The 25,869-nt window shown below is 35.1% G+C and overlaps 4 protein-coding genes across 10 annotated transcripts; 1 reads left to right on the top strand and 3 right to left on the bottom strand.

The window, feature by feature from the left end:
• The first annotated feature begins 731 nt into the window (after nucleotides 1-731).
• Nucleotides 732-14,024, top strand: LOC105838330 (monocarboxylate transporter 4). Of its 3 annotated transcripts, XM_012683834.3 has the most exons (6): nucleotides 732-1,535; nucleotides 1,992-3,398; nucleotides 9,547-9,806; nucleotides 10,205-10,331; nucleotides 10,694-10,873; nucleotides 11,475-14,024. In XM_012683834.3, exons 2-6 carry the CDS (start codon nucleotides 3,370-3,372, stop codon nucleotides 12,718-12,720), a joined length of 1,842 nt encoding a protein of 613 aa, XP_012539288.1. In that variant the 5' UTR covers nucleotides 732-1,535; nucleotides 1,992-3,369; the 3' UTR covers nucleotides 12,721-14,024. The 3 variants fall into 3 exon arrangements, with proteins under 3 accessions (XP_012539288.1, XP_036149706.1, XP_036149704.1); XM_036293813.1 differs by lacking the exons at nucleotides 732-1,535; nucleotides 1,992-3,398 and adding an exon at nucleotides 6,989-8,706; XM_036293811.1 differs by lacking the exons at nucleotides 732-1,535; nucleotides 1,992-3,398 and adding an exon at nucleotides 8,925-9,110.
• Nucleotides 14,025-14,954: 930 nt separating this feature from the next.
• LOC105838343 (regulator of G-protein signaling 7) lies at nucleotides 14,955-20,567 on the bottom strand. 4 transcript variants are annotated; one of them, XM_012683849.3, is made up of 13 exons: nucleotides 19,396-20,567; nucleotides 18,914-19,213; nucleotides 18,201-18,432; nucleotides 17,907-18,003; nucleotides 17,720-17,770; nucleotides 17,468-17,647; nucleotides 16,961-17,184; nucleotides 16,608-16,834; nucleotides 16,246-16,359; nucleotides 16,009-16,134; nucleotides 15,673-15,859; nucleotides 15,302-15,394; nucleotides 14,955-15,085 (listed from the first exon to the last, which is right to left on the bottom strand). In XM_012683849.3, exons 2-13 carry the CDS (start codon nucleotides 18,931-18,933, stop codon nucleotides 15,020-15,022), a joined length of 1,617 nt encoding a protein of 538 aa, XP_012539303.1. In that variant the 5' UTR covers nucleotides 18,934-19,213; nucleotides 19,396-20,567; the 3' UTR covers nucleotides 14,955-15,019. The 4 variants fall into 4 exon arrangements, with proteins under 4 accessions (XP_012539303.1, XP_036149707.1, XP_012539306.1 ...); XM_036293814.1 differs by having other exon boundaries at nucleotides 17,468-17,623; nucleotides 18,914-20,567; XM_012683852.3 differs by lacking the exon at nucleotides 18,914-19,213 and having other exon boundaries at nucleotides 18,201-18,449.
• Nucleotides 20,568-21,012: 445 nt separating this feature from the next.
• LOC105838339 (MICOS complex subunit MIC27) lies at nucleotides 21,013-24,011 on the bottom strand. Of its 2 annotated transcripts, none has more exons than XM_036293815.1 (6): nucleotides 23,835-24,011; nucleotides 22,821-22,993; nucleotides 22,502-22,638; nucleotides 22,182-22,415; nucleotides 21,771-21,940; nucleotides 21,013-21,175 (listed from the first exon to the last, which is right to left on the bottom strand). In XM_036293815.1, the coding sequence occupies exons 1-6, from the start codon at nucleotides 23,973-23,975 to the stop codon at nucleotides 21,134-21,136; spliced, it is 897 nt and encodes a 298-aa protein (XP_036149708.1). In that variant the 5' UTR covers nucleotides 23,976-24,011; the 3' UTR covers nucleotides 21,013-21,133. The 2 variants fall into 2 exon arrangements, with proteins under 2 accessions (XP_036149708.1, XP_028049592.2); XM_028193791.2 differs by lacking the exon at nucleotides 23,835-24,011 and adding an exon at nucleotides 23,081-23,273.
• Nucleotides 24,012-24,160: 149 nt separating this feature from the next.
• Nucleotides 24,161-25,851, bottom strand: LOC105838342. The gene is made up of 5 exons (XM_012683848.3): nucleotides 25,748-25,851; nucleotides 25,173-25,290; nucleotides 24,727-24,859; nucleotides 24,438-24,493; nucleotides 24,161-24,354 (listed from the first exon to the last, which is right to left on the bottom strand). Exons 2-5 carry the CDS (start codon nucleotides 25,245-25,247, stop codon nucleotides 24,223-24,225), a joined length of 396 nt encoding a protein of 131 aa, XP_012539302.1. The 5' UTR covers nucleotides 25,248-25,290; nucleotides 25,748-25,851; the 3' UTR covers nucleotides 24,161-24,222.
• Nucleotides 25,852-25,869: the final 18 nt, after the last annotated feature.

Genomic DNA, 25,869 nt, shown 5'->3' with positions numbered 1-25,869 from the left:
GTAATCGCAATAGTAAATGAAATTTTAAAGTGTTCGCAGATTAAGGACATTTAAAATTTCATCAATTTTTCAAATTAAAAAAAATTTTGTATGTATTTCCACGAATTTTCTATATTTTCATGAAGTTTCTTGAAACTTTTGGAATCAAGAAACTATCAAGAGAATAGCAGGGAGATTGTACTAATTAAAATTTTAAAAAATTTATCCAAATATAAAATTATTGCATGGTATAACATGTCACATTTTAGGATTGTATTGATTTAAAGTAAAATCTTGTTTCGGTCACGGTTGTTTAATTTAAGACATTTATACATGGCTCGCGATTAATAACGAAGCACGGCGATTAATAGTGGCCACGTTACGATACGGTCAGTCGATAACCGAATAACGATAATGCAATGCATCTACAACGGCACATTCATCTTAATTTAGACGTTGGCCAATCATGGGGGGCAGCAAGGTGGTCAGACGGGATTCCCATCCAGGCTATTCTTGACCAAACCTGGCTAATATTGACGCCACTTGATTACTTCCAGTCACGCTGAGTGCTGATACAACTATTAATTTTACTGCTATTCCTTTATAACACCGTATCGCGGCTTGCAGTACATTATATTGCAATAATTATAATATTAATTATACTTGCATTATTTCTTTGAATTCCTTTAAGTTATCTCACTAAAATTTCTTATTATTGAAAGCTTAAATCTTTAAACTTTCATTTTATTTTTGATTAATTTTCGACTTTTCTTCTTTTTTTGTGAATTTCGTGAAAATGATATGTATATCTCGTGTTACATAAGGATATCTTTACGGTTTTCTTGGACCTTATAAAAAATGATAGAACATAGGAAGCTATTATTGCTACATGCGCACGACTCCTTTTTTTTATTTCAAGATACGGCAAACACGGTAATTCTCTTATTCAGCAACAAGACGCCATTAGTAGCAAGGTCGCCATAACGGTATATATATTTCTGTAGAATCCATTAACGCCAGAGAGATCGAAATAATCGTTCGCTTTAAGATCACCGTATCGATACTAGAGTTAATACAACAGTGTTTAATTTAGTCCGTTTCTCTGTAAACAGGAAGTGGCGAAAACGCAAACACTGCTTCTCTTCGTTCAGCTATCACGGCCGGTATCACGACGCGACGTGGAGATATGACGCGTCCGACAATTATCTTTCCCTTTTATCGAAGAAAAAAGAAAAAACCGGGAGAGGGGCGGGAGGGGGAGGGGAGAAAAGGAGAGAAAAACGGCGCCAACTTTTACCGTAATCGCTGCCCCGCAATCAATGCCGCCTCCTTTGTCCGTCGCGCCAGTTCGAGTATTCCGCGAGGTAAAACCAGTTCTCGAGTTAGTGCTTTAGCTTAGGCTCGAACGCGCGGCGCGCGTACGTCAGGTTGCCGCCGCCGCCAACGACGACGCCGCGCGCGTCGTGGAGATCTGCATTCGCGAAAAGCAATGCGACTATGGAAAAACATTATGCTAATAATCGCGCCGTCGTAGAAGGCTACGAAGGTAGTGAAAGGTATGCCGCGTATCTATCTATCGAGAGAAAGAGAGAGAAAAGTAACGCGAGAGAAGCGCGAGAATACCCCTCCGCGCGGAAAAACGCTGGCGTTGAAATTAAACGCGTTCAGTATTTCATCTCGCGGTTTTGTCGTATTTGTTTAAGCGGAAAGAGAGAGAAACAACCATTCTCTTTTCCTTTATTTCTCGCAATATCGTGATCGAAGTGTTCTTCGCTTTTTAAATGCAAATTGAAAATAAATGGAGATAATGATGTCTCGATTAATATTGATAGATGAAAGACAATTTGAAAAACAGTTACATTGATTAGCATTTACGAGTGGCGGGCGTAAAACTAATGCCGCTGCCACGAATAAGTTTCTTGAACTTTTCGGTCAGAGAATGGGTCCTCGCTTCGTTCTGCTTTGGGTTCCTTGGACTTGAGTTCCGTATAATAATAACTACATGCGCGCAGGTAGTCTTCGAGGCCGGGTGAAGAAGGACGAAGAAGAAGAAGATGATGATGATGATGAGGAAGAAAGGAGGAGGAGGAGGAGGAGGAGGAGGAGTACTGCGGGATAAAAATAGCACGATACTGTCGAAAAATAAAAAAGTAATGATGCGAACCTGCAGAATGACGATCCCAAGAGCCAGACTCGCCGAGCAAGGAGGGGAGCAGAAGAAGGAGCACCAAGGAGCATGCACAGAAGCGGAGGAAAAAGGTCGTTGTCTAAAAGGAAGAACAGGACTCGTCTTTGGAGGAGGAAGAAGAGCGAGGACTGAATTCTGTACCTTTCTGGCTCAACGTATATACGGCATTTTGATAAAATACCGTTGACGATGGTGCTAACAGGCATATATGATGAATTTTCGCGACAACGTTCTCTCAAAATGGAAGAAATAATCTTAAAATCTTTAAATTCTCGTCCTCTCGCGATATTCATTAACTATCTTATCAATTAATGTAAAATAATAATTTTAATATAATAAATAGAAGCTTTATTTTTACAAGAATTATATACGATTGTTTCTTCCTGTCTTTTATTGCGTCTTATCTCAGCAAAGATCAGATTTCCGTTGTGTGTGAGAGAGAGAGAGAGAGAGACCGTTGCAGTATATCCCTGTGGATCCAGCGAGATCCTTGAAAATCCCTGAGGATTTACGGACCGGCAGATATTCTCAGGATCATATTTGCGACGTGCACAAGATGTTTGTGGTACCTAAGTCGTCTTCGGGAATCGCATTGCGTCGTGTCGCGCCATCGCGTAACCCGCGATGGTGGGAGCCGAGCAAGCGGTGGTTGTGCATGCGATAGAAGAAATCTCCCACCCTCTCGGTGATCGTGCGCTGGATCACGCTACTCGACCTGTCTCCACCTCGTAGTCTCGCCGCGGTGTACCAAGAGCACCTCCGTGTGGCGGCTCAGTTAAAAGTCGGTATTGCCAAGGAGTCGGTCAGTCAGCCGGTCAACCAGCCAGCCAACCAGTCAACTCGAAGAAAACAATCCTTACATGCATACCGTAACGTGCACACCGGTCCTATAATGGCGCGACGTGATGACCGTTTTGGTACGATAAAAGTTGAGGGCAACCTTCGGGTGTTCCTGCGCCGGTTCGAGAAGAGCTGAGAAAAAAGAAAAAGGAGTGGAACGGGTTCTCTGGTGCCAGTGTGCAGTCTAGTCCAAGACACAGGATGATAGCGAACGTCCGATGAGTATCCTGCTTCCCGTTGCCCTCCTACCAGAGAGAAAGAGAGAGAGAGGAGAGCAGAAATAAAGAGAATCATTCTCCGCGGGTGACTGAGCTTCGCCACCTCCAACCTTCGCCTACCACCACCAGCGACAAGAAGAAGAGATGTCGAAACGAGAAGAAATGTCTACCAGGTCAGTACGCCTGCAATTATTATTATTGCTTTCGGATGAGATGATTGGGCAAATAGCGTTTATTGATGACTTGAATAACGGACTTCTGATGTTTCTTTGATATTCGTTACATTTAACTTGACTTGTTCTAGACTCTTGGATTTTTATATTCTTTTTAAATCAACAGATATTATTGAATTTAATGATTTCTTTTCACCCTGATAGAATCTCAAGCTCAATTTTTATTACTAGTCACAGTAGAGTAATTTTAAGAATCTAAGAGTCACTTTGGCATTATTATTTTTCTATTCTTAGATGTTTTATTTTTATACAAATAATTTATATTATATTTGCAATTTATTTAATAGTTTTTTGTTTCTCATATTCTTAACACTTTGCGATCCGCGTATATCTTACCTTGTTGCATTATCTGATTGAAACGAACTGTTACGATTATGACACGAACTGAGTCACATTTTATACTGTAAAAGTGTGCCTATATAAAAGCACGTATTAAAGTTAAAGTATTTTTTTTTTTTTAATAAAGTTACAATGGCACTGTACTATTTATGAACTGTAACGTCAGTACTGTATCATCAGCGAACAGCAAAGTGTTAAATATATTAATTTGCAATATAATAATAATTATACATGTCGTCATCAGCACTTAGGGGGTTTATTCAAGGCATATTCAAGCGTACATACATAAGTATTTTTCTTAGTTATGTTATAATATTACATGAAACTTATAATAAATATCGTAAAATGTTTAATTTCAATATCCATCGCACGATGATAAAATTTCTGAACAAACTCAGATTTAAATTGCAGAAAAAAAAGTTCGAGTTTTGTTCAAGAAATATAAAAAGAGAGCTTAGATTTGTTGGCCAATGGTATTGGCCAATGCTATTAGAGTGGTAACCTTGTGTATCGCGTGCTTCAATCGTCATGCAATCTTATATATGCTGATTTAGAATTAGACATGTGTCGGAAACACATATATCGTTCATAAATATATTTGTTACACTTTATGCACAATATCATTTGTCATCAGTATTGTCATCAGTTGTTGTATCTTTTTCAAATGCATGTAACTTGAGAAATAAATGCATAAATAAATAAGTGCATTTGCGTGCGTGAAAATACACAAAGTTTTTCAACTAATAGATGAAAATCTGACAGTTGAAATTTTATACATTTTACGTAGTAAGTACAGTAATTCATAACCATATAGTACAAAAGTTGCGCTGTTATTTGTAACGCGAAATATTTTATATAATTAAAAAGGAAATAGACAGATATTAAATTTCAATGAAAAATAAAATTCACTTTTGCTCTTTACGAAGTAAAGTAGAATTTAATTGCAAAAGATTGTAATATCTTATAAGAAAATAGATAAAAAGAGAAGAACAAAAGCGAGAGTGGTTTAATAAAATCGGCTTGATGTCACAATTAATAGCTCAATCTAGCTACATCGCACATTAGCAAAGAATATGTAGTGCGCGCCTTTTAAAAGCAATGACTCTGCCAAGAGCAACATATGTCATTTAGAATCGTGATATCGCGCATTTCGTTTTAGCTATGTGAAACATATATACAGAATATATTTGCTCTATATGTTTTTTTAACTATTTTCTCATTTATATTTAGTTTCCTTTAAAAAATGAAAGAAGTTTGAATCTTATTTTCGAAGCATACAGATCGCGGAAGAGAACATGGGACGTATAATTATTCCTTTAACAAGGGATGATTGCCGGTTAACGCTTTAACATCTCTGCGCGTGTATGCGTGCACGTGTATCGATATATCCACTCGTTACCTTCGTATCGGAACGTGTTTCTCCTTTCGGATTCTGTTTACGGATATTAATTCATCGTAATGCGTCAAGGCGTTTGGACGTTAACGAGCATGCCGTTTGTTACTGCCGAGATATGAATTGCTCACGCTATTTCATGCATGCTGCAGCGACAGACCTTAAATTAATAAATGCTAGCGTATATACCTGTGGCCACAGCTTATCGATGTTTGTGCGCAGGGCTCGTAAAATATCCAGTATTGAATAAAATGTCGAGTAAAATTTGAACGTAAAATTATTTAATGCGATAAAAATCTGCGCTGTTTACGCCGCGGCGCCATCGCCGGCTTTTTCCTGAATCAATGTTGAGTTGAACGATATAAACTGTCTAGAGAATTTCTTACGTCGCTTTATCATAGCAATCGCTGTATGTTTATTACAAAATAGACAGCTATGTTAAAAATAACTTGCTTGTTAAATATGTAAAATATTTTCCTCGTAATTTGCGAAAAGAAAAAATTTATGCATAACCTTTCTTATAGTAAAATTTAATAATGCAATGAGACAAGTATAATGTATAAATTGTATATACAATAACTTAATTTTATTGCATAGATTATTAAACGTTTATCAAACACATAAGTTTAATGTTTAAGAGTTCATAAAGTGATAATATAATTATATTTGACAGTTTTAAATAGCTTTTGCTACAACAGTTACTATAGCTTCAAATTTAGGAAAATACGAGATTGCTAATATTTGATTTAACAAAAAGATAACAAAAAGATAACATTTTTGATAATCTACAAACGATTTTGCTAGACAGAACGTTAGAGAAAATAATTAATGTCTTCTATCTAGTTTAATTTTTTGTCCTTTACATAAAAAAGGTAAGAAGGTATTTTAATTAGCTTATGATAAGTGTAGAATGATGTTATGATTTGAAAACCATTAGATTCTTTGATGGATTTTGGCTTCATTAGCGACATTAACCTTTAGAGCGTAATGATATATTCAAAGTTTCGGCCTTAAGAATGTATTAATAGAACAGGTTATTTATTCACTTGGCAGCATATGTTCTGGAAAATGTTTGGTATAATTCCGTTAAAATTATTCAATTATTCATTTTCGATTACTAAAAAGCACATAAATCTATGGATTAAGACCGGACAGCCAATATTTACATTTGAATTTTTTAATTTATATTTTTGTCCACTTAAAAGATATTTGAAGTGTCCTTCTTTCACGTTTGTCTTGCGCAAATAGAGAGCGCGCCCCTTTAAATATTCCCGGCTTATATAGTTTGATTAGGTTTTTCCCCGCTGTTGTATCTCATTTATAAAAACGTTGCGAAAGATCTGGCGCATTTAAATTACATGACAATTCAGCGGAAGTCTAATGAACAACAAGAGTTTAACGGCTGAAGTCTCGAGAAGAGTCGAGACAAGTTTAGCAAGTTTTCGCGGGGAAAAAACATATATATGTCATTTGGAGTTAATCCGATCGAAGTGGAATTACGTCAGACGTGAATCACCAGCCTCAAGATGTAGGGATGCCGATTTCAATGAGGCTGTAGAAATGTTCTTTTCCAATTTTTATAAAAACCCGGAGATTGCACACGCATTACGAAACTTTTCGCGGCTTCGTAACGCTTCGTGACACGTGAGTGGCGTTTTTTTTTTTTTTTTTTTTTTTTTTAAACGTTATTAATCCGAGATCTCGCGAGGTCAATCGGTATAGCGCGCGTCTCGTGCGAACTGGAGAACGGCGCGCGGCGCGGTGATCCGAACGATCGACGGCGATCCGAACGATCGACGGCGCGTCCAAGCAGTTTTACGCATCCGTAGTAAATGGAATCATTCATAGTAGCCAGGCGCGATACCTCACGAGCGATGTGCTCCTACTTGTAGCGTACAGTGATGCGTTGGGCCGTGTAACCGTGTGGCCGATTACGGGACTTTTCTCACCGTTGCGCCATACTACCACTACTGACACGTATGTTACATACGCGCGTCGACTAGCCTCGGTCTACGAAGATATGCAAACGCGGACGGATGATCCTCGAGATCCGCCAATCAACGACATCCGCACCACCTTGAGAGCACCGAAGAATCCGTAGTAGCCCGAGAATTCACATTTCCGCGCTTACCCGTGTCTCGATACGCCTCTTTAATGAATGACGTTTGGAAGAGCGGAGTTTACGAAGTTAGAGAATCTAATGTTAGAGAAGAGTTTCGCGATGCATAGTTTTCGCTTTTCTTTCGAGCGAATCGGAAAAGGAACGACTTGAAAGAAATGATATTTTTATTAGAGCGCGCTTGAACGATTCGAAATGTTTCGCGGATCTCGGTGTTATATAAGGGTTGTATCATCAAATTCATAGATTGGATCTTCTTTATTTTTGCATTGCACGGGTACAGATAGTCTATTAGATCATCGTTAAACGCTCGGAAAATATGTCTGCCGCGAGGCGTCTGCGTTAAACATTTACTGCCTTATGCTTTTCGTTGAACTTCAGTTAGATACGTTTATTAAATTGTCAAACTTCCAGTAATTCTCAGCTAAATTGGAGGGGGAGGGGAGAGGAGCGGAAACGCGATGAAAAGTTCAAACCTAAAAGCCACGTAATAGTCATAATTCCAAATTAATAGCCGCCCGCCACGCGATAGTTCGCGTCCGCACGCAGAGCGTTCGTCAGGAAGCCGAGCGAGAAGCGTTTGTACGATTGAACGTAACGCGCCCGTCGTCGAGATGCTAATTAACACGTTAAAGACGCGAATCGAGACAAGACACACACGTACGCGTACACAATGTGAGTACTTCTAAGTATTTTATTTTTACCATTTGTTATATGCTCACCTTCGTTTTGACACGTTAAACACCCATAATCGTTTCGAAGAAGGATGATGGAAATTAGATACGCGCTTATTAATTCCCAATACGAAAGAGAAATGACGTTTGAGACTCTCCGTTGCCTTTTTTTAAATATTTAATTAACATCTCGACAACTGATCAAAGTAGTTGTATTTTTAAATCTTTTGTAAAAGAACTTGTGAAACCCGGAATACAAATTTGGTCCGTCTGCTTCTTTAATTACACAAGACAGACGTAACACCTGCTTAAAGATAATTTGAATTGCTCAAGATCTCTTGTCAAATTGAGTACGCGATTGATTTAAATGTTGGAAGCATCGAGAGAAGTGCAAAATGGTAAAGTCATTTTGGTTCGTATCCTTTTTCGTAAAGCAAAATTTGTTACAATTTTGAATTACAGTTTTTTTTACGTACTTTAAACTTTAATTTCTAAGATCTCGTGATACCTGTCGCGTGTTTTCTGTCAAAGCGGAAGGATACGACAGCAGAGTCTTGTTTAACGACTTTCATCTGTATCTTTCTATACATACGTAGATATGTAAATTTCAGATATATATAGATTAATACGTACTTTGTTCTTTGGTCTCTCCCACGCGAATAAAACGATTCGTCCTTCTGCCATTTTTCTTTCAACTGTGATCTTTACATTTAGGAGCAAAAGGTAAGAACAACAATTATTCCAAACTCGTTGCGCGTTGGTACACATAGGCGGGAATTTTTCCTCCGGAGTTCGAGTGCGCGATCGTGAATGGTAATCGACGCACGTACACGTGACGGTTCGGTTCCAATGAAAATTGTATATATCTATATATATATATATATATAGGAATAAATATATATATTCTGTGCGTGCGCACAGGTGAACGCGCGGCGAGGCTGTTTTGCATGCGGCCGAGTGTGAAAAGAAAATCCTTCTGGGAAAGCCAGTGTAGCCAGCAAGCGCGAACAATTATCAGAAGGAAACGTTATTTCGTTATTTCGTTGCTCCTTTGCACCGCGGAGATAGATTTTATTACGGATAATGGTAATTTTGTGGGAAGGAAGCTGTAATGGAAACCCACGGAGGTGAGGGCGGTGTTTTCGAGGGAGAACAGGACCGCTATTCCGTAATCACTTATCGACACCTGTCGTTAAGTGTCGTTGCGCATATTTTTTTCTATACCAAAATACGTGCGCGTAGACACTTAACGACATCGATAGTTGACGGTAAGTGATTACGGAATAGCACCCCAGGATAGTTTCGCGAGATCGCACGCCTCACGCGAAATGCAACATATACGACAGTCCGCAATCTCGCGAAATAGTCGATGATTTCATCGAACGCTGTATCGATTCCTGTATCGCGCCGCGTTATGAAAGAGCGTAATCGCGTCAAGGACGAACTGTCCTTTAACTACTGCGGCGATAACAATCTTTCTCTTACCTTCGCGGCGACGGAAGGCAGAAAATGTCTATTATAATCCACGCGTAACGACGTCTCCCCCCTTTGAACGTTTTGCAGTCGAGAGTCGCACGGGACCAGCACCGCGGTAGAAAAAAGCATGTCGACGAGAAGGAAGGCGAGGAAGATGAAAACGATCCCGCCGGACGGCGGTTGGGGCTGGGTGGTTCTCTTCTCTGCCCTCATCGTCAACTTTCTCATCCCCGGCACCGTCAAGTCCTTCGGCGTGCTCTTCGTCGAGTTTCTGCACGTCTTCAAGGCGTCCTCCACTGCAGCCTCCTGGATGCCGGCGTTATGCTACTTTCTGTATAGCTCGTTAGGTGAGCAGCCCCGCCCCCTCCCCTCGAGACAGTAATACTTTAATCGCCGATTTCAAATCCAACCCTTATAAAAATGTAATTCTGAGCAGTATTAAATTGGCCAGTAATTATGACTTATTGTGAGTATTAAAAGTACTAACAACTGTGAATTTTAATTTAAAATAACTTAAAATAACAATACTTAAAATTATATTTTCATAAGGGAAGGCTTAGCATTTTCCAAGTTTACAATTTACTTTTTGTTTGTATTCGTAGATATTTTATATGATTTTACGAATAAAATATCTCTTTTATTGCGCATTTTTTGCTACACTGTGCTCATGCAATATTCGTAAAGTAAATAAAAATATTTTATGACGCGTACATTTTGTAAAAATATAAAATAAAATATTTTGCAGGTCCTTTGTCTAGTATCCTGTCGAACAAGTACTCGTATAAAACGGTGACTCTGATCGGCGGCACCTTTGCGGCCAGTGGGATGATGCTAAGCTACTTCGCCAATTCAGTTACTTATCTTTACGTCAGGTATGACTTTTTTCCCGATTGACGTTCGAAAGGCATCGCAAGTGAATAGGCAAACGTTAGTTGTTAACAGTTTTAATTTTAATAACCATTATAACGAAACGTTGCCAAAATATTGTGTAAGAAAGCCGGTTGCTGAAGCACTCGAGACGAGAGACGTTTCCTCGATTTGCGTATATTACACAACTTCTGCGAACAACTGATGAAATCCGTTCTGTACGTGGAGTATTTAGTGTATACGCGATATATGCTGAAACGCTACATGTAAACTTCTTACATATAGAGAGAGAATGAAAAGTTAACATTCTTACAGGATTTCTTCATAAGTTTTAAATAGAAATAACAATTATCCTTTTGATACGTAGTTACGGTCTCATGGTCGGGATCGGCGCTGGATTAACATTTCCACCGACGGTGTACATCGTTACGCAATACTTCGTGAAGCTGCGAGGGGTGGCGAACGGTCTGTGCATTTCCGGTAGCGCGATCGGCACCATAGTGCTACCACCGTTACTGCAATACCTCTTGGACTTGTACGGATACAGGTAATTTACTAAGAAATTATATATCTCTAATAATGCCCATTTAAGAAGAACTGAATGTGAATTATTCAGATGTTCCTCTCGGCTCCGGTTCGAGAACAAGATATCTTTCCTACCGAGAGCGCTTCCGCAAAAGACTTAATACATAAGTTCCAACTGCTTTCGAGGGATCGGAAAGTACAAGTGCACTTCGAAGCTACTTGGGAAGCTACACGACACAAAACCTACCTTTTGCAAACTTACACCGAAACCTTCGTTTCAAGAAAGGTCTTGCAGACGTCGAGCAAATGAAGACTCCGTCAATTCGGAAATTCTAGTTCCTCCAGTTGCGTTCAATTGTAGAAAAAGTTTATACTGTACTATAGATACGTAAAATATTTTAATTACTAATTTTCTTGAAAAATTGTAGTTATTACGATACTTTCCTAGTTGATATGATAGTCGAAAACAAATAAATAAGAAATTTTATCGAAACTCAGAAGACAAATACAACAGAAATACAACAAACGAATCAAGTTAAAGTCTAAACTATTTCCTTCTCGCCCCTGAAGAATAAAGCTGGATTCATACTTTACTTAAATCAGGTTTCGTTGTCACGTTCCAGAGGGGCGGTACTCATCATGGGCGCGATCACCCTGAACACGCTGGTCTGCGGTCTTCTGTACCATCCGGTCGAGCAGCACATGAAAGTCGTGCCCTTGGACGAGGGCATCGATAACGAGGCGCTAACTCTCGACGAGTCCGTCGGCGGGAAACAGGAATCTGAGAAAACGGGAGACGATGCGAAGGTGTTCGGCAACGACGAACCGATACGCAGGTTCTCGGAATTTTCACACAACGTGGTACTAGAGTCAATCACCGAGAAGGCATCCCGCGAGCCTGAGAAGAAACCGGACTGCAAGGTTAACGATACAGTCCTGAGGCTGCGACACGACGTCGTTAAGGACAACAAGGAGTCGCTGCGGATGCAGGAGGAGACTCCAAATACGAACGAGTTTCACATGTCGATTCGTCCGAGTCTTGCGAAGGAAGATGATGACGGTTCGAATTGCAATACGCCGAGTTTGTCGCGGCAAGGTAGTACCATTACCGAGAAGGACGATAAGTCGCAATTGGATTCTTTGTCGAGAGTCGGAGAGAATCAGAAAGAAGAGAGCAGGATGCGCTCAGTCGAGGAGCTTAAACGAGACAACGTGCGATCGGCGAAGACGCAAGAGAAGCACGACAAGTCCGAGAAGGCGCCCTTCTTCGATCTGAGCGTGCTGAGGGATCCCATTTACCTAGTGATTCTCATCTCCAATTCCACGTCGGCCATCAGCAATACGAATTTTATGATCCTATTGCCATCCTACGCGATCGCCGAAGGCTTTGACAAGAACTCGTCGGCTCTGCTCCTGTCTATAGTCTCGGCGCTGGATCTGGTCGGCAGGATCGGCGGCGCGTCCCTGTCCGACATTGATTTCATGCCCAAGTATTATTACTTCGTGGTCGGACTCGGGACCAGCGGGATCGCCCTGGCGTTGCTGCCGATGGCGACCAGCTACACCATGCTGTCGTTCTTCTGCGGTCTCTTCGGTCTGTCGTCGGGCATGTACATCGGCATCACGACGGTCATCCTCGCGGACATGTTGGGAACGGAGAAGCTCAGCTCGTCCTACGGGATATCGCTGTTCGTTAATGGCGTGTTGCAGCTCGTCGGACCGCCCGTTTGCGGGGTCATCTTCGAGAACGTGCTGTCGTACAAGCCGATCTTTTTGGCCTTTGGAATTATTTTGATTTTGGGTACCGCGCTTTGGGCAGTGGTGCCGCTCATCAATAGAAATAATAAGAAGGACGTAGAAGCGATATAGAACAGGCAATTTGTAGGCGCTGTCGGCGCTTCGATCAAGATTTCTCGAAGAGTCGATTTAAATGAGCGTTCAGCAAAAGACTTTATAAATTAAAATCGTGATGCTTAGATTGTTGGAGATTCAACAACATTCTTTAGATTCTTTTAAATTGTGGAACAACGAACAATTGAATCGTTGCATATTTCTAGGCAAATTTGACACTTGTGTCTTTTAAGATATAGGGATATTCCTCTAGGAAGGAAATTTGGGAAAGCTCGTAAATTTTTTAAAATATTAAACGAAATTTTAGTGAAATATCGAGCTTTGAATTTCTACGAATCCAGCACAACCGTGTACATAATAATTATCTACGCAGCAGATATTTATCATTACGACAAGTGTTTTTCACGATTCGTGCCATTATTGCTACATAAATTGTCATGTAACGAAGGCTTGTATAAACTAAATGGCTATTATTGTTTTATTGAACAATATTTTTATACTCTAGAAACATCTGCGATAAATTGTTTAAGATGAAAGGAATCTCTATTCTTAGAAATATTATGTATATTAGTAATAAATTTTATATGCTACCCCCCCAAAAAATAAACATTTTGTACAAAATCTTTGCAAAAATGCAATATCAATATTATATGTTTTTAGTGTTTATTAAATACCTCCTGGTTTCTACGAGCCTTTCTGAAACGTGTATGTACATATCAAGCTATGTTATTGCTTGATTCGTAGCCTAACATAAGTTTATTAAAACTAAGTTAAGTTTGTTAAAAATAATTTTTTACTGCCAGTAACAAAACAGTATCATTGTGAAACACCTATAAACTTGTTTTACGAATAAAAATATCTAAAATGTTAGAAAAGACGTAGATAAGAATATGTTACAAGAGTTCCGTTAGACGACTTTGTGCCAAAGTGATCAGGAAAGTTTCTAGTAGTTCAAATCACATTCTGTTAGAGGCATTTAATTATTAAATTATAAAATGATCATGAGTATATTGGATATTATAATAATGTTGAGTAGTCGGAAATATGTAATGATATATATAAGTACGTAATTAGATCATGAAGACCATAATGTAACAGTAGAAAGTTTAATATTTCTGTAGAATATTCTTTACGTATTAGAATCAATATTTTTCTTCTTTTCTCTCTTTCTTTTGCTATTAATTCGTTTTATTTAATCTAATATAACTCTAGAAAAGATTTTTTATTATCTTCGTAAACAATATAAAGAATGTCAGTGCCGTAATATACAGAGAATATAGAAGATAAAGAAACATTTTGAAATAAATAATAAATATCTTTTTTATCTGATTTTATTGTAGCTTTAAGTTTTTAATTTAGTCTTGCTATTTCTTCCAACACAAGTTTTGTGTATATGAATATAAAAAAAAAGAAAGACATATTGCATATCGAATGACATCTTTCATAATCTTTAAAACTTGGGTTAAAATTTTGAGATTACTTGCGTAAAGCTATATGCAAAATATATTTCTGTACATATCTGTGCGTGTCTTTTGCTCAATTCTCTTGCTTCAATTATTGAAGATACATAATCGTCGATTGTATCGCTTGTACAAGTTATATATGTCATACAATTTGTTCTAACATTCCCTTAAATTCTTTATTTCGCTATTATAATTAATTTAATATCTCTAATACATTTTTCGCGGATTAAGAAAACGCGTTATTTACACGCATTATTTCTACTTGTTAGATTATCCAAAAGTATGCCGTAGTATTAAATGTATTTCTTAATAAAATAAGCAGTGTATCTATATGGATAATTAAGATACAATTTTTAACTTATTCTTATGACTAAATTTTCAAAACTTTAAATATACATATAATTTTCAAAACTTTAAATATACATATAATTTTCTCTTAACAAAAATTAAATTTTTTCTAAGATTTTTAACATTTAACGTTTTAATACAAATATGCTTTAAAAAATCACAAAAAAGTACAATTTAAAATTTATAATATTTTTTATAATTAAATAAATATCAAATAATAAATATTGGACGATTACAACAATTGACTTGTGATTAATCTTTTATTATAATGGATTTGAAAAGCGTACGATATCTCGAGAAGATTTTAAGCAACTTTAGTTATCGTATATAATTACTGATTTATAAAATATTTAATTATAGTGTGTCAGTAAGATAAAATTAGATAGGAAACTCTTTGAAAACTTAAACTTCTCTTTTTAGTTTTGTGCAATTTTTAATAAAAACAGAAAAAAAGCATGTGGCAAGTAGAGTATGTAGGATTATAACAAGTGCTAGAAAGTGGCAGGTTACGAAGTTGTTGTGTCTCTTCGTCCTGTGAAGGAAACGATAGAGCGAATACCTTTTACAGAAGTCTGAAATGTTAAAACAAAATAGTTCTTGTTAATCATTTAATTTATTTATAACGATATATTTCAATTAGATTTATGGTAAGTAAGAGTTAAAGGGTGGGCCCAGATCGGTCCCTAAGGTTCTTTAGATCTATGATCCATTATCATACCTCAATTACATTTAAATAATAATGAAATATTTTAAATTGTTCAAATTCTTATAATGGAAGAAGGGATTACCTTTTTCTTGGATCCATTAAGAAAGTCCTTGTACATTTCTGAGCGTAAATATCTCGAGTAACTATCACTTTTCATTAGATGATATACATGTGCCTAGAAAATAATAATAAGAGTTCAAATATAAAAAATTGTTTCGATATCTTATATGACCGTGTGTATACATATAAAATTTAATTCGAAGAAAGCAAATAGTACTAATTGCATTTCTTTAATACTCATCTTGAACGATTAATTTTTTATTTCTTATCAAACGACCAAAAAAAATAAAAGTTTATAATTCTTTTAAATATTAATTTTTTAAATAGATTTTATTTTTTCATTTCTCTTTACATGTGTAATATAATTAAATAATAAACAAAATAAACTCGTACCGCAGCTACGTCGAAACACCATCGGTCTGGTTTCTCGAGATTTTTCTTAGTGATCTCGTAAGATCGAGAATCGACGTTGATAGGACAACTGGCATCCGTGTCCAAAAATTCACGCCATATCTCTTCGACTTTCGACTGGACGTCTTTCTGCGGTAAAGTTTTCAGTTCCTGAACGGTTTCCCAAAATCTGCACATATAAATAATTTCGACTGCCTGATGCAAATTCAACATCGTATTATGTGTTTAGACATAGAGTAATAAGTATAAATGAATGAAATAATAAATAGCAATTATTTGAAGGAAAAATTTATGAGAGTATATAAGTGTTATACATACTTGAGATTTTCCCCACTAAATTCTTTATCTAAAAAGCGTATAAATTGTTCTCTACCAACGGGATCTTGTAAGAGTTCTTGAAGACTGAACGCCCATCTCTTTACTCTTCTCATAGGAATTTCTTTCCTGCATAAATTCGTAAATATAAATATGCACGCATGTAAAACATCTAAATGAAATTTGCTGAGAATATTGTAAGAATTTTTTTCTCTTAATTTATTATGATAATGTGCTTACGCTAATTTCTCCTGCTCCCACATTTCCAGATTATCGGATATCCATGGATTTGTGAGCTCAGGTTGTGTGAAAAAGGGGTCGTACTCCATGTATTGTTCAAAGTATCCGATCAAACTAAAAATATCGCGTATTGATTAGCCTATAAACGCATATAACATATGCATTTAGCGAAGCTTAAATAAATGTAATATTACATCATCAAAGACAATATGAATAAAATATGGAACGAACACTTTTATACTTTTTGTACAAACAATCGTTATCACTCAATTGCGCGTGGCTTTAACAAATGTTAATACAAATGTCCAAATATACGTGTCCCTTGATTTACTTTGCTAAAACAGATAATTCTATTGACATACGCTTCGGCAACTTTTGAGACCTTGATGACGGGCTTGTCCAGTCTGTCTTTCAGAGTCTCAATCTCCTTCTGCAAAAATTCTATCGATGAGGTCGCACTCGTTTCCACAGACGGCGATATTCTGCCACCCGCGACGCCCAGTTGCAAATGCTTACTTGGTTGTATTACAGATTTATAACTGCGACAAGCTTTTTTAATGTCCATCTCCGTAGTGTTTACGCATCCGGGCTGAAATATAATTCAATGGAGAATGTAATGTAGAATTGCTTCGTAAAAATTGCTCCAATACTTTATCAATATATACAAAATATATCTGTAAATGTTCTTTTATTATTTTAATGCAGAAAATATTACCATTGGTCGATGCACGTCCCAGAAAGCTCTCTCTTGGCTATCCAGAACTTTTCTTTCTAATTTATCTCTTTTCTTGTCAACTTTACTTTGCGCTTCTGCCTGCATAAAAATAAATTCCCATTTTCGCGAAAACATCTTTTGTAATCTAGCCAGATTTTCCGCCTCGTAATCCGCCAATTCCAATCGTGTTTTATTCTGCATCGTCCTTTTGCATAAATAGACAGCTGTAACATTTAATGTAATACGCACCAACGGGTGTATAATAATACCGCTACGGAAATAATAATGATAAGCATATGTAAATCAAAGTACAATCGATAATAAGAAAATTCCATATTTCTTCTTGATCAATTATTTTTAGGCAAAACCAATAAGAAACTCAGATGCAATTTTTATATTTATAAAACATGTTCTCGATTAATCAAGTAATTACTCGATATATATTGAAACTATTTACATTACACTAAATAAATCAAATTACACTAATAATAATATTATAATAGGTACCATAATCAGTATTTTCAGGTTCCCAACAATTTGATGGCCAGAAATACGGTGTTTGAAACCTGTAGAATGTGTTGTCATTCTTTACGGTAAGGCAGTGGTCGTCGATAGGAAAAAAGTATCCATGGGATGCCATAAGATGAGCCACGTGAAGAGCCTCTTGATTAACATACATATTATGCGCTTCAGATTATATTATAATAATAGTATAAACGTAGAATTTAACAATTAATATAAACTTGGAAAATTGTTTACCTTGATCGTCTATATCCATGCTCTTCATCATCCATGCTATGAGATCTGTACCTAAAATATCAATTATATCTAATTATTTGATTTGTTTAGCTACCGTTTTTATACATTTCTCTTTAATATTATTTTAAATTGGCAGAATTAGTAAGAAGTTATATACTTATAACGTTAAATGTTTATGCTTATATACCTGTAAAAACAGACGGCGTCTTCGTCATGAAAGTCTTGACCGTTTTTACAGGTACACCAGTAAATTCGTCCAACATCTTTTCCACGATCGACTCCATCTAAAAAATAGTGTAGCTGTTTTACATAAAATAATGGTGCTTTGAAACAAATAAAAACAATATATATTATTTAGTTTAAAATATAAATTATTTAGAAAATAATAAAAAATAATTTTTATTGGTAAAATTAAACAGGCATTTTATTTTACGTTGCGAATGAAATTTCATTTTAAATCTTTTAATTTTATCTGTAATACCTTTTTGTAGACAAGGTAATTAGGGGTGTCTTCGGCGCAAGAGGCAGTGACGTTGTACGTAGGAGTATTGGGCGACAAATCCGGGGAATCATTCGCATGATCACCTTCCTCATTCTTTTTATCTACATCATCGACATGCTCGGGTACCTTCTTGCTGCTACCGCTGTTACTTTTTTCTATTGGTTTTCGGCGGCAAGCCGATTTTTCGGAGTTCATAGTTACCATATCCACTCTATGTAAAATACAACACTTTTTTTACAGCGTTATTAGAACAAATTTAAATAATTAAAGTCGCCATATCGTAATAATCAATATATATCGATAACATTCAAAAAAGTTTTACCACAAATAAGAAGTCTTATGAATAAAAAATGGCACTAATTGAATCGATTCGATTTTTACTCTTGAAATTAATCAGAAATTTAGTTTAAAAAAAAACACCGAGTCAAAAGATTTTGAAATTGTCTTCAAGTCTTTTATCTTATGTTAAGTCTAGCATTAGACTTTTTAAATTAAAAAATATACGAAATTTAGATAGCACGACAATTTATTAAACACACGGTATTGCAAAAAGGTCTTAACGTATTAATTAATAAATATATTTTCTTGTTTCTTGTTCTTTCAATTTTTCTCGCGTGAGTGAAGTTTCCACAACATCGATTTCAGCGACCAATTATCTAATTACGCTTGTAAAGTTTGTCCCGCAGGCCTACCGGACCATTTTTTTATCCATGAATTCCTTCCAACTTTTCTATGGTGGATGCTTTTTTCCAATAAAAATATCAAAGGACCGACAAAATTCTCGTGTTAAAACATTATTCGAGATTGGCGCGTGAAACAGCATCTATATCGCTACGGCCTATTTCACAACCATCCCTCTTTCCTATAGCCGGACGTTCTGGGGAGAGTGGTGAAGGGGATATCGGTAAGATATTGTCTCTCATACGTCAATCTCGGACGTCGGCTGGAAACGCCAAGAGATGAAAGAACAAAAAAGCAAATCACATACGAACCTGTTGAATATACATGTACGTCGTTATTAGAAATAATAATGCTAACATTTTATTATATAAATCGTGATTATTAACGAAATAAAGGTATTAACAGAAAATCTTATTAAAACTATTAATAATATATCTTATTAAAAGAATATCTGGGATCAATACTGCTTTTTATATTTAGCTTGAAAACTTACTTGAATTGTAACACCCTGATCCGCCAATCTGTTCTTGAATTGCGCGAAACTCACGTACTGCCTGGCACGAGATTCATCGTATGCAGCCTCAGCTGTCCCTCATCGTACTCGTAAACACCGTAAATTGGTGCGATATTTCTTCAAAAATATTTTTTTTTGATCTTTTCGCTCAGAAAACGTTCGACGAACGTTATCGAGTTTACAGCATCCGACTCGGAGGGGATGCGGAGGCGTTGCGCGCCAGCAACCCCTTCACTGTGCGTCACACAACGCGGTACACCCTCCTCGGAGAATAATTCGTAGAACAAGCGTCATATTTCCATCCGAGACCGATCGAGATCAAATCTCCCGACCAAATCTGAAAGAATGTTCTCCAAATTCATATATCCTCGCACTTTGTAGAGGAGCGACGTTTCGACGGGGTTAAATGGTTGATCGTCGACTTCCACATCCCGAGTAACGACACGAGGTGAGAAAGAACGGAGGGAAAGAGAGAAAGAGCAGTCGCATTTACGATATAATCGCACCTCCGGGTGGTTCGCGTGTTGACCCGTGCGAGGAACAGGTCAAGATAGTAGGGGATAAAAGTGTGCGCGCGCCCCTTTCATGATCTACGCAGCGGTTTGTGTTTCCTAAGGGCGCACGTTAGATTGACTGTCCTCATGCCGAGGCTGCAAGTGCGCAGGTTTCGAGTGCCGTTTTGGTCTCGTGCCAGGGTGAAGATTGAAAACCCGTAGCGTAGCGGTGCCGGGAATAACCAGTCGATAAACGGAGACGCGGCTGCGCCCCGCGCCGAATCAGTGTCCCGCTGTAAAAACAAATATCTCCACTTTCAACTTCTACTTAAAGAGATTCGCACATATTCTGATAACTAATGATATAAATTGTTCCACAATAAAAAATACACATATTGTGTATCACAATCTTATTCACAGTATATATATATATAAACATATTGAATTATGTGAAAGAGAGAAATAATAAAGTTCTGATTTTTTAATTGAAAATCTTTCTTTTAGCTACATATTTTTGTCCACTTTTGAAACTTTTGTAAAATAGAAAATTCTTAGAATTATAAATAGTGTAATCTTTTTGCCGAGTATGTTCTTCCGATATTTTATCGATTTTTATAAATTTATTTTTTACGTCAAATATTTACAAATGTCTCATTAATTTAATGGCGATATGGGTTATAAAGATGTACATGATTATATTGAAAAGATATGTTATAAGACATAAATATGTTATTATTAGGTTATTCATTATTAACACATATATTTTATGATGTTAAATATTAAAAAAAAATATTTTTTTAATAACATAAAGTTGTGCATCAACAATTAATATATTTTTCATAAATAAATGTCAGATTACTATCAAAATGTACATGTCCACAATCCCGAATAAGTTGTTTCAAATATCTCAAAACAACGCCTCATAAATATCATAAATCATGACATAAATACACATCTTAAAGAAATCATATATAAATATGAAAAAATAAAATTTCTTTTATTGGATGTGAAGCAAGCATTATTTATTTGTAATTAAGAGAAATCCATTTGTATAATATATCACCAGATATTACTTTTCTGAAACATAGAATTGAACATAAGGTTTCGTATGTACCTGATGTATGATTTATTCAAATAATTCATAATAATCTTCTAAAATGTCATTAACAGAACTTTTATACATTTATTCTTTGCTACATTGTACTATTATTGTTGCAAAACACTTAATCTTGCTTAGTGTCTAATTTGGCTGTCGATTGGTTTTCCTGAAACAAAAACGGCAAAAAATAAATATTACATTTATAGAAACATTGTAAATCGACATATAAAGAATAAAATAAAATTATACAAGCAAATAAGCCAAAATTGTCAACAAGAGATAAAATAGAAAACAAGCATAGAGACCTAAATTTACTTCCTTCCATCTAAATCAATTTCTTTAAGCATCTGTATGTTTATCAGCCAAAAGCGCGGGTGGCGTTTCAATTATCGATTCAGAAATTTTGTCGGTGTTAAAATATGTTACGTAGCGATCCTGTTTCACAGTATCTTGCTCTAAGTTTGCAAAAACTAAAGTACACATAATAATTTTTTTATTAATTAAAGATTTTTATAGCAATATTTCATAATATATATCGATAATACGTTCGCAATGTAAATGATTTTTAGATAGTACATATTTATTTTCTACTTGGTGTTTTAGGAAATTAATTTCAATAATCAACAGTTGGTAGATTTTGACAGCCTTCCTTTTTCAATCTTTTTTCAAATGTTTTAAAAAATAAATGAGATTTATATTTAACCATGTAGGCATAAGGAAGGAACGATGCAAGATAGAGAAATTTCTTCGTTGCATCCTACCTTCTTGTTACCGCTTAAAGATGTATATGCACTCTGTGCAAAATTAACAACAGCGGTAGCCACTGTTGAACCTGTGACAATCGCTAAATCTACAAATTCCGAAAAAGATGTTGGCATTTTCGGCATTTCCGGCATTGTGATTTGTAGCTGTCGATTGTCACCTGGTTTAACTGAAATCATTTATAATAAACCATCGACATATGTTATATCACTGATAACTGTGTCTTCAATTTTTTGAAAGATATGCAATCGTAATGTACGTTTAGTGTGTTATGTTCTATATGAAATATACATATACGTATGTGTATGTATATATATATATATATATATATATACATATACGTATGTGTATGTATATATATATATATATATATATATATAATTTTTATTGAAGATAATTTGATTTATTACCACCATAAATAAAATTGTAGCCAACGTTCACATAATGTTTAGCCATGTCAAATCCTTCTTCTGCCTTCTTAGGATAACAGATAGCTGCCATAGTAAGAGCACCCGCGCTGGAATACATTATTCTTTTGAATTTGCGTCCTCTAAGTCCAAGCACTAACCCAGCTATTCCACCAATAGCAATAGCGCCCATTCGTGGCATAACATTACTTTCCTCACGTAAATAATCTAAAAGAGCTACAAAAAAAAGAATGAGGTTACTATTGTGATAACAAAATAATACTGTAACACAAGATTAAATATATGCTTAATTAACATCTTACATCTGCTATGTTCAATACCAATGTCGATTTTGTCCGAGATAGCACCAGTATAATGTTGATATTCAGATGTGACTGCTTGAATCGACTTGCGAATTTTAGATATGTTCTGTTCTAGAGCCGAAGGTGGGGGTTCTGTACTGTTATATGAAATTTAAAAAAAACATTACATGAAATAAAAATGACAGAGATACCAATTCTCATACAACAGCTTTCATAAAAAATATTCAAACATTATAAGACTGAAATATTTTTTAAATTATAAAATAAATCTTTCATATGTGACATAATAATTGTAATTGGACTTTTACTTGTGCTTTACCATGGAATTTCTTTAGAGTCTTCAAAGGAATAAATAGGTAGTTCAGAGGGTCGAACTAGTATCTTGACTCCTGGTTCATTACCATAAGGTGACATTTTCTCGTTCAATAGATTTGCTGGTTTTACCGCAGGTATCGCGCATAATCCGCACGGCATCAAAATTTTCTTGAAAAACTTAACACACAAGCAAAATAAGAATTTAATTTATTATATTAATTATTTCATACATAGGCTGATAAATTTATGCAATCAAATAATCACCATTGTATTCGTTTTTCGTGAAAATTAAAAAATATAAATTATGTGAAAATTTGGTACATAAATTATACTGTTATATTATGGCTCGTCGTGCATTAATAAGCAATATACAAAAATGATTAAATTTTTCAAAGTTCTCTACCGATCTGCTAGCAGAAGACAAACATAACCATACTGAAATAAAGGCAAAGGCTAAGATAATTCGATATCTAGAGCTGCGTTCCATTTCATAACCAGTTCTAACAAAATTTTGAATGAATATAATGGAATCTTTTTATTGTGTGCATTTTTTCTAAAAAATTATAATTTTTCAGAAAGTGCTATTTTTTACTTACTTTATAAAAGTCATGAAAATATGTATGCCCTTTACAGATAAAAATTATTTTAAAAAATATTACAAAAATTACATTAAAAAATGCACTTAATTTTACATTAATATTATAACAAAGCAGAAATGTGTATAAAATTTGTTGTCTGCAAAATTTTTCTACGTAAACAAAAGAAAGAAGAAATTATACAAAAAACTTTTATTGAAAATAGTTAATTTTTCTCTCAATTATGCATGTTTAAACTTAAAATTTTAAAGTTCACACACGAGAAATATATATTATAATTAATATTTTTGAAATTATTTCTCGAAATATATCTGAATTTGATCTTTATCAAACATATCTGAATAAGGAAATTCAATTAGATTACAAAACGTTACATCAAAATCAATTTAAAAAAAAAAATGAAATCATTGTCTTTTTCATACTTTAATACCGGTTCTACCCAGTTCTACCAAAGAACCCGGCTGATATTCGTCGCAACGGTGAACAGGTTCTCTGCAAGTTATATCTTTACCAAATACATTCCCAATGGTGAATTCCAGGGTTTTGTGTATAATATCATTCATACTGTGTTTTAAGATACAAGATAGTTATTGCCATACTTTTATTTTGAAACTCAAATTTTTGGGTTGTGCTCATATATCAAAATGTAGCTTCATTTTTTTTTAAACGTAATTATGCCAAATTCAGACATCTTACAATTATTAAGATATATAGTTTAGCATAATAATCTTTAATAAAAAAATACACATGATGTTTTACTTATGGCATATTCGCTGAATTTATTGTAACAAATTATGTAATAATAACATTTCATGAATTTGTGTTGGCATTAGGTCCACGTCGACGGCCGAAGGTTTGAACTACGTTGACAAATCTGCGGTTGTACTGAATGCGACGTTTAGCACGGCCAGTTTTCTTTTTGCTCTTCTCTTGCTTTTCAACCTAATAATATACATTATTTATAAATAATATCTTTAAATGTTTAATATATATAAATTCAAATTAAATAAAATTTATTTTTTTACCTTAGGTGTCTGAGCCTTTACTTTACCAGCACGTGCCAAAGAACCATGAACCTTACCTATAAATAAGAAAAAACTATTTTATGATCTAGTCTTTTGTGCCTTTGTATGTGTGTGTGTGTGTGTGTGTATGTAATATTTTATTTAAAAATTGAAATAAAAAAAAATATATATATAACAAATATGATTGGGACGTACACATAATTTCAATTGCTCTACATTCAAAATTCTAAAACATTTTAAAAACATCTAATGTATAAAATCTATGTATTTTTTTTATGTGTTAACTTACCTCCTCGTAAAGGTACAATCAAATCAAGTACATCTGATGGAAGTTCATTTACATAAATGTCATCTGTTAATAAACTTCCATTACAATGAAGATGGAACTCGTCTTCAATACCTTGGAGACAAGCAATCTTTTCCTGTAACAATTAAACATGTTGCTAATCTGTAACTGTTATTTTCTTTTTAATATTTTTTATAATTTTATTTAAAAAATCCATTTATAAAAATAATTGTAGTAAACTCCATTCAAGTGAAAGTTAAAAACAACTTTCTCTTATAAATAAATTTACATATTATTTTTGCATTAATGCTCATTCTAGCATTATAAAGTAAACAAATGCTAGATTATCATTTTAATGCTACATCTTTGTGTATCATTATTCAAAAATAAATTCAGATATTAGATTTGACATATCTGCTAAAATAATATTGTTTAAGAGACATTAATACCTTTATATGTTTAATTTTCTCATTTTCTTCACATTCAACGACAGTTGTTTCTTGTCCACGAATTTGCAGTTGCATGGTGCTAGTCTGTGTAATACTCTCTAACGTATATGCCAAAATCCTGTACAAATAAATAATAACTATTATTTTAATACATTAATAAAATTAATAGTTTCATTATCTGTTTATTAAATAAATAATAAAGAAATTTTTGTTACAAAATATTCATAAATACTCAATATAGATACAGAATGTATTAATCACTATTATTATATTACTAATTATATAAAATATTTTCCTTAAGCAACTTTATATGCTTCTATTGCAAGACAAGTATTTTGTAGGAAAAAGGGTGTCACAAGAATGGCGGAAAGCTTGCATATAGCATGCGAACACAACGTGCTTTTAGGTTAAGAATTGATGAGCATATATTTAACGACTTTTTTCAAATTAGAAAGGTCCTAACGCCAAATATTTAATGACGAGTCGCTGATACGGTAATGTTAATAAAGCATTACGTGAATTTTAATCATCGCCTCGCACGCAATCACAATATATTCAATATAAATCACACTCACCTTGCTAGCAACCGCAATGGAGTTCACGACAGTCCACGGAAAGAGTGGTGCAGGAGTGGTGGAAGAGTATCAGCGTTTTATAAATGCAGCTAGTAAGGCCGGGTCTACAATAGGTGTAGCAA

This window comes from Monomorium pharaonis, chromosome 11 (assembly GCF_013373865.1).
Source record: "Monomorium pharaonis isolate MP-MQ-018 chromosome 11, ASM1337386v2, whole genome shotgun sequence".
In the NCBI taxonomy this organism is placed as follows: Eukaryota; Metazoa; Arthropoda; class Insecta; order Hymenoptera; family Formicidae; genus Monomorium; species Monomorium pharaonis.
Note: the sequence above shows the minus strand (reverse complement) of the source record. Positions and strands in the feature narration are given on the sequence as shown.

Bases quoted from the DNA above. Each gene is read 5' to 3' on its own strand.
- LOC105838330 (XM_036293811.1), top strand. From the start codon at position 9,067: ATGGTAATTTTGTGGGAAGGAAGCTGTAATGGAAACCCACGGAG. The intron at 9,111-9,546 runs GTGAGGGCGGTG...AACGTTTTGCAG, and splicing joins TGTAATGGAAACCCACGGAG to TCGAGAGTCGCACGGGACCA. The intron at 10,332-10,693 runs GTATGACTTTTT...TTTGATACGTAG, and splicing joins GTTACTTATCTTTACGTCAG to TTACGGTCTCATGGTCGGGA.
- LOC105838343 (XM_012683849.3), bottom strand. From the start codon at position 18,933: ATGGATAAAAAAATGGTCCG. The intron at 18,004-18,200 runs GTATTACAGATA...ACTATTTTTTAG, and splicing joins ATTACCTTGTCTACAAAAAG to ATGGAGTCGATCGTGGAAAA. The intron at 17,648-17,719 runs GTAAACAATTTT...TATAATCTGAAG, and splicing joins CATGGATATAGACGATCAAG to CGCATAATATGTATGTTAAT.
- LOC105838339 (XM_036293815.1), bottom strand. From the start codon at position 23,975: ATGAATGATATTATACACAAAACCCTGGAATTCACCATTGGGAATGTA. The intron at 22,416-22,501 runs GTAAGATGTTAA...TTTTTTTTGTAG, and splicing joins TGGTATTGAACATAGCAGAT to CTCTTTTAGATTATTTACGT. The intron at 21,941-22,181 runs GTAATAAATCAA...AAATGATTTCAG, and splicing joins CTACAATTTTATTTATGGTG to TTAAACCAGGTGACAATCGA.
- LOC105838342 (XM_012683848.3), bottom strand. From the start codon at position 25,247: ATGCAACTGCAAATTCGTGGACAAGAAACAACTGTCGTTGAATGTGAA. The intron at 24,860-25,172 runs GTATTAATGTCT...TAATTGTTACAG, and splicing joins AGAAAATTAAACATATAAAG to GAAAAGATTGCTTGTCTCCA. The intron at 24,494-24,726 runs GTAAGTTAACAC...TCTTATTTATAG, and splicing joins GATTGTACCTTTACGAGGAG to GTAAGGTTCATGGTTCTTTG.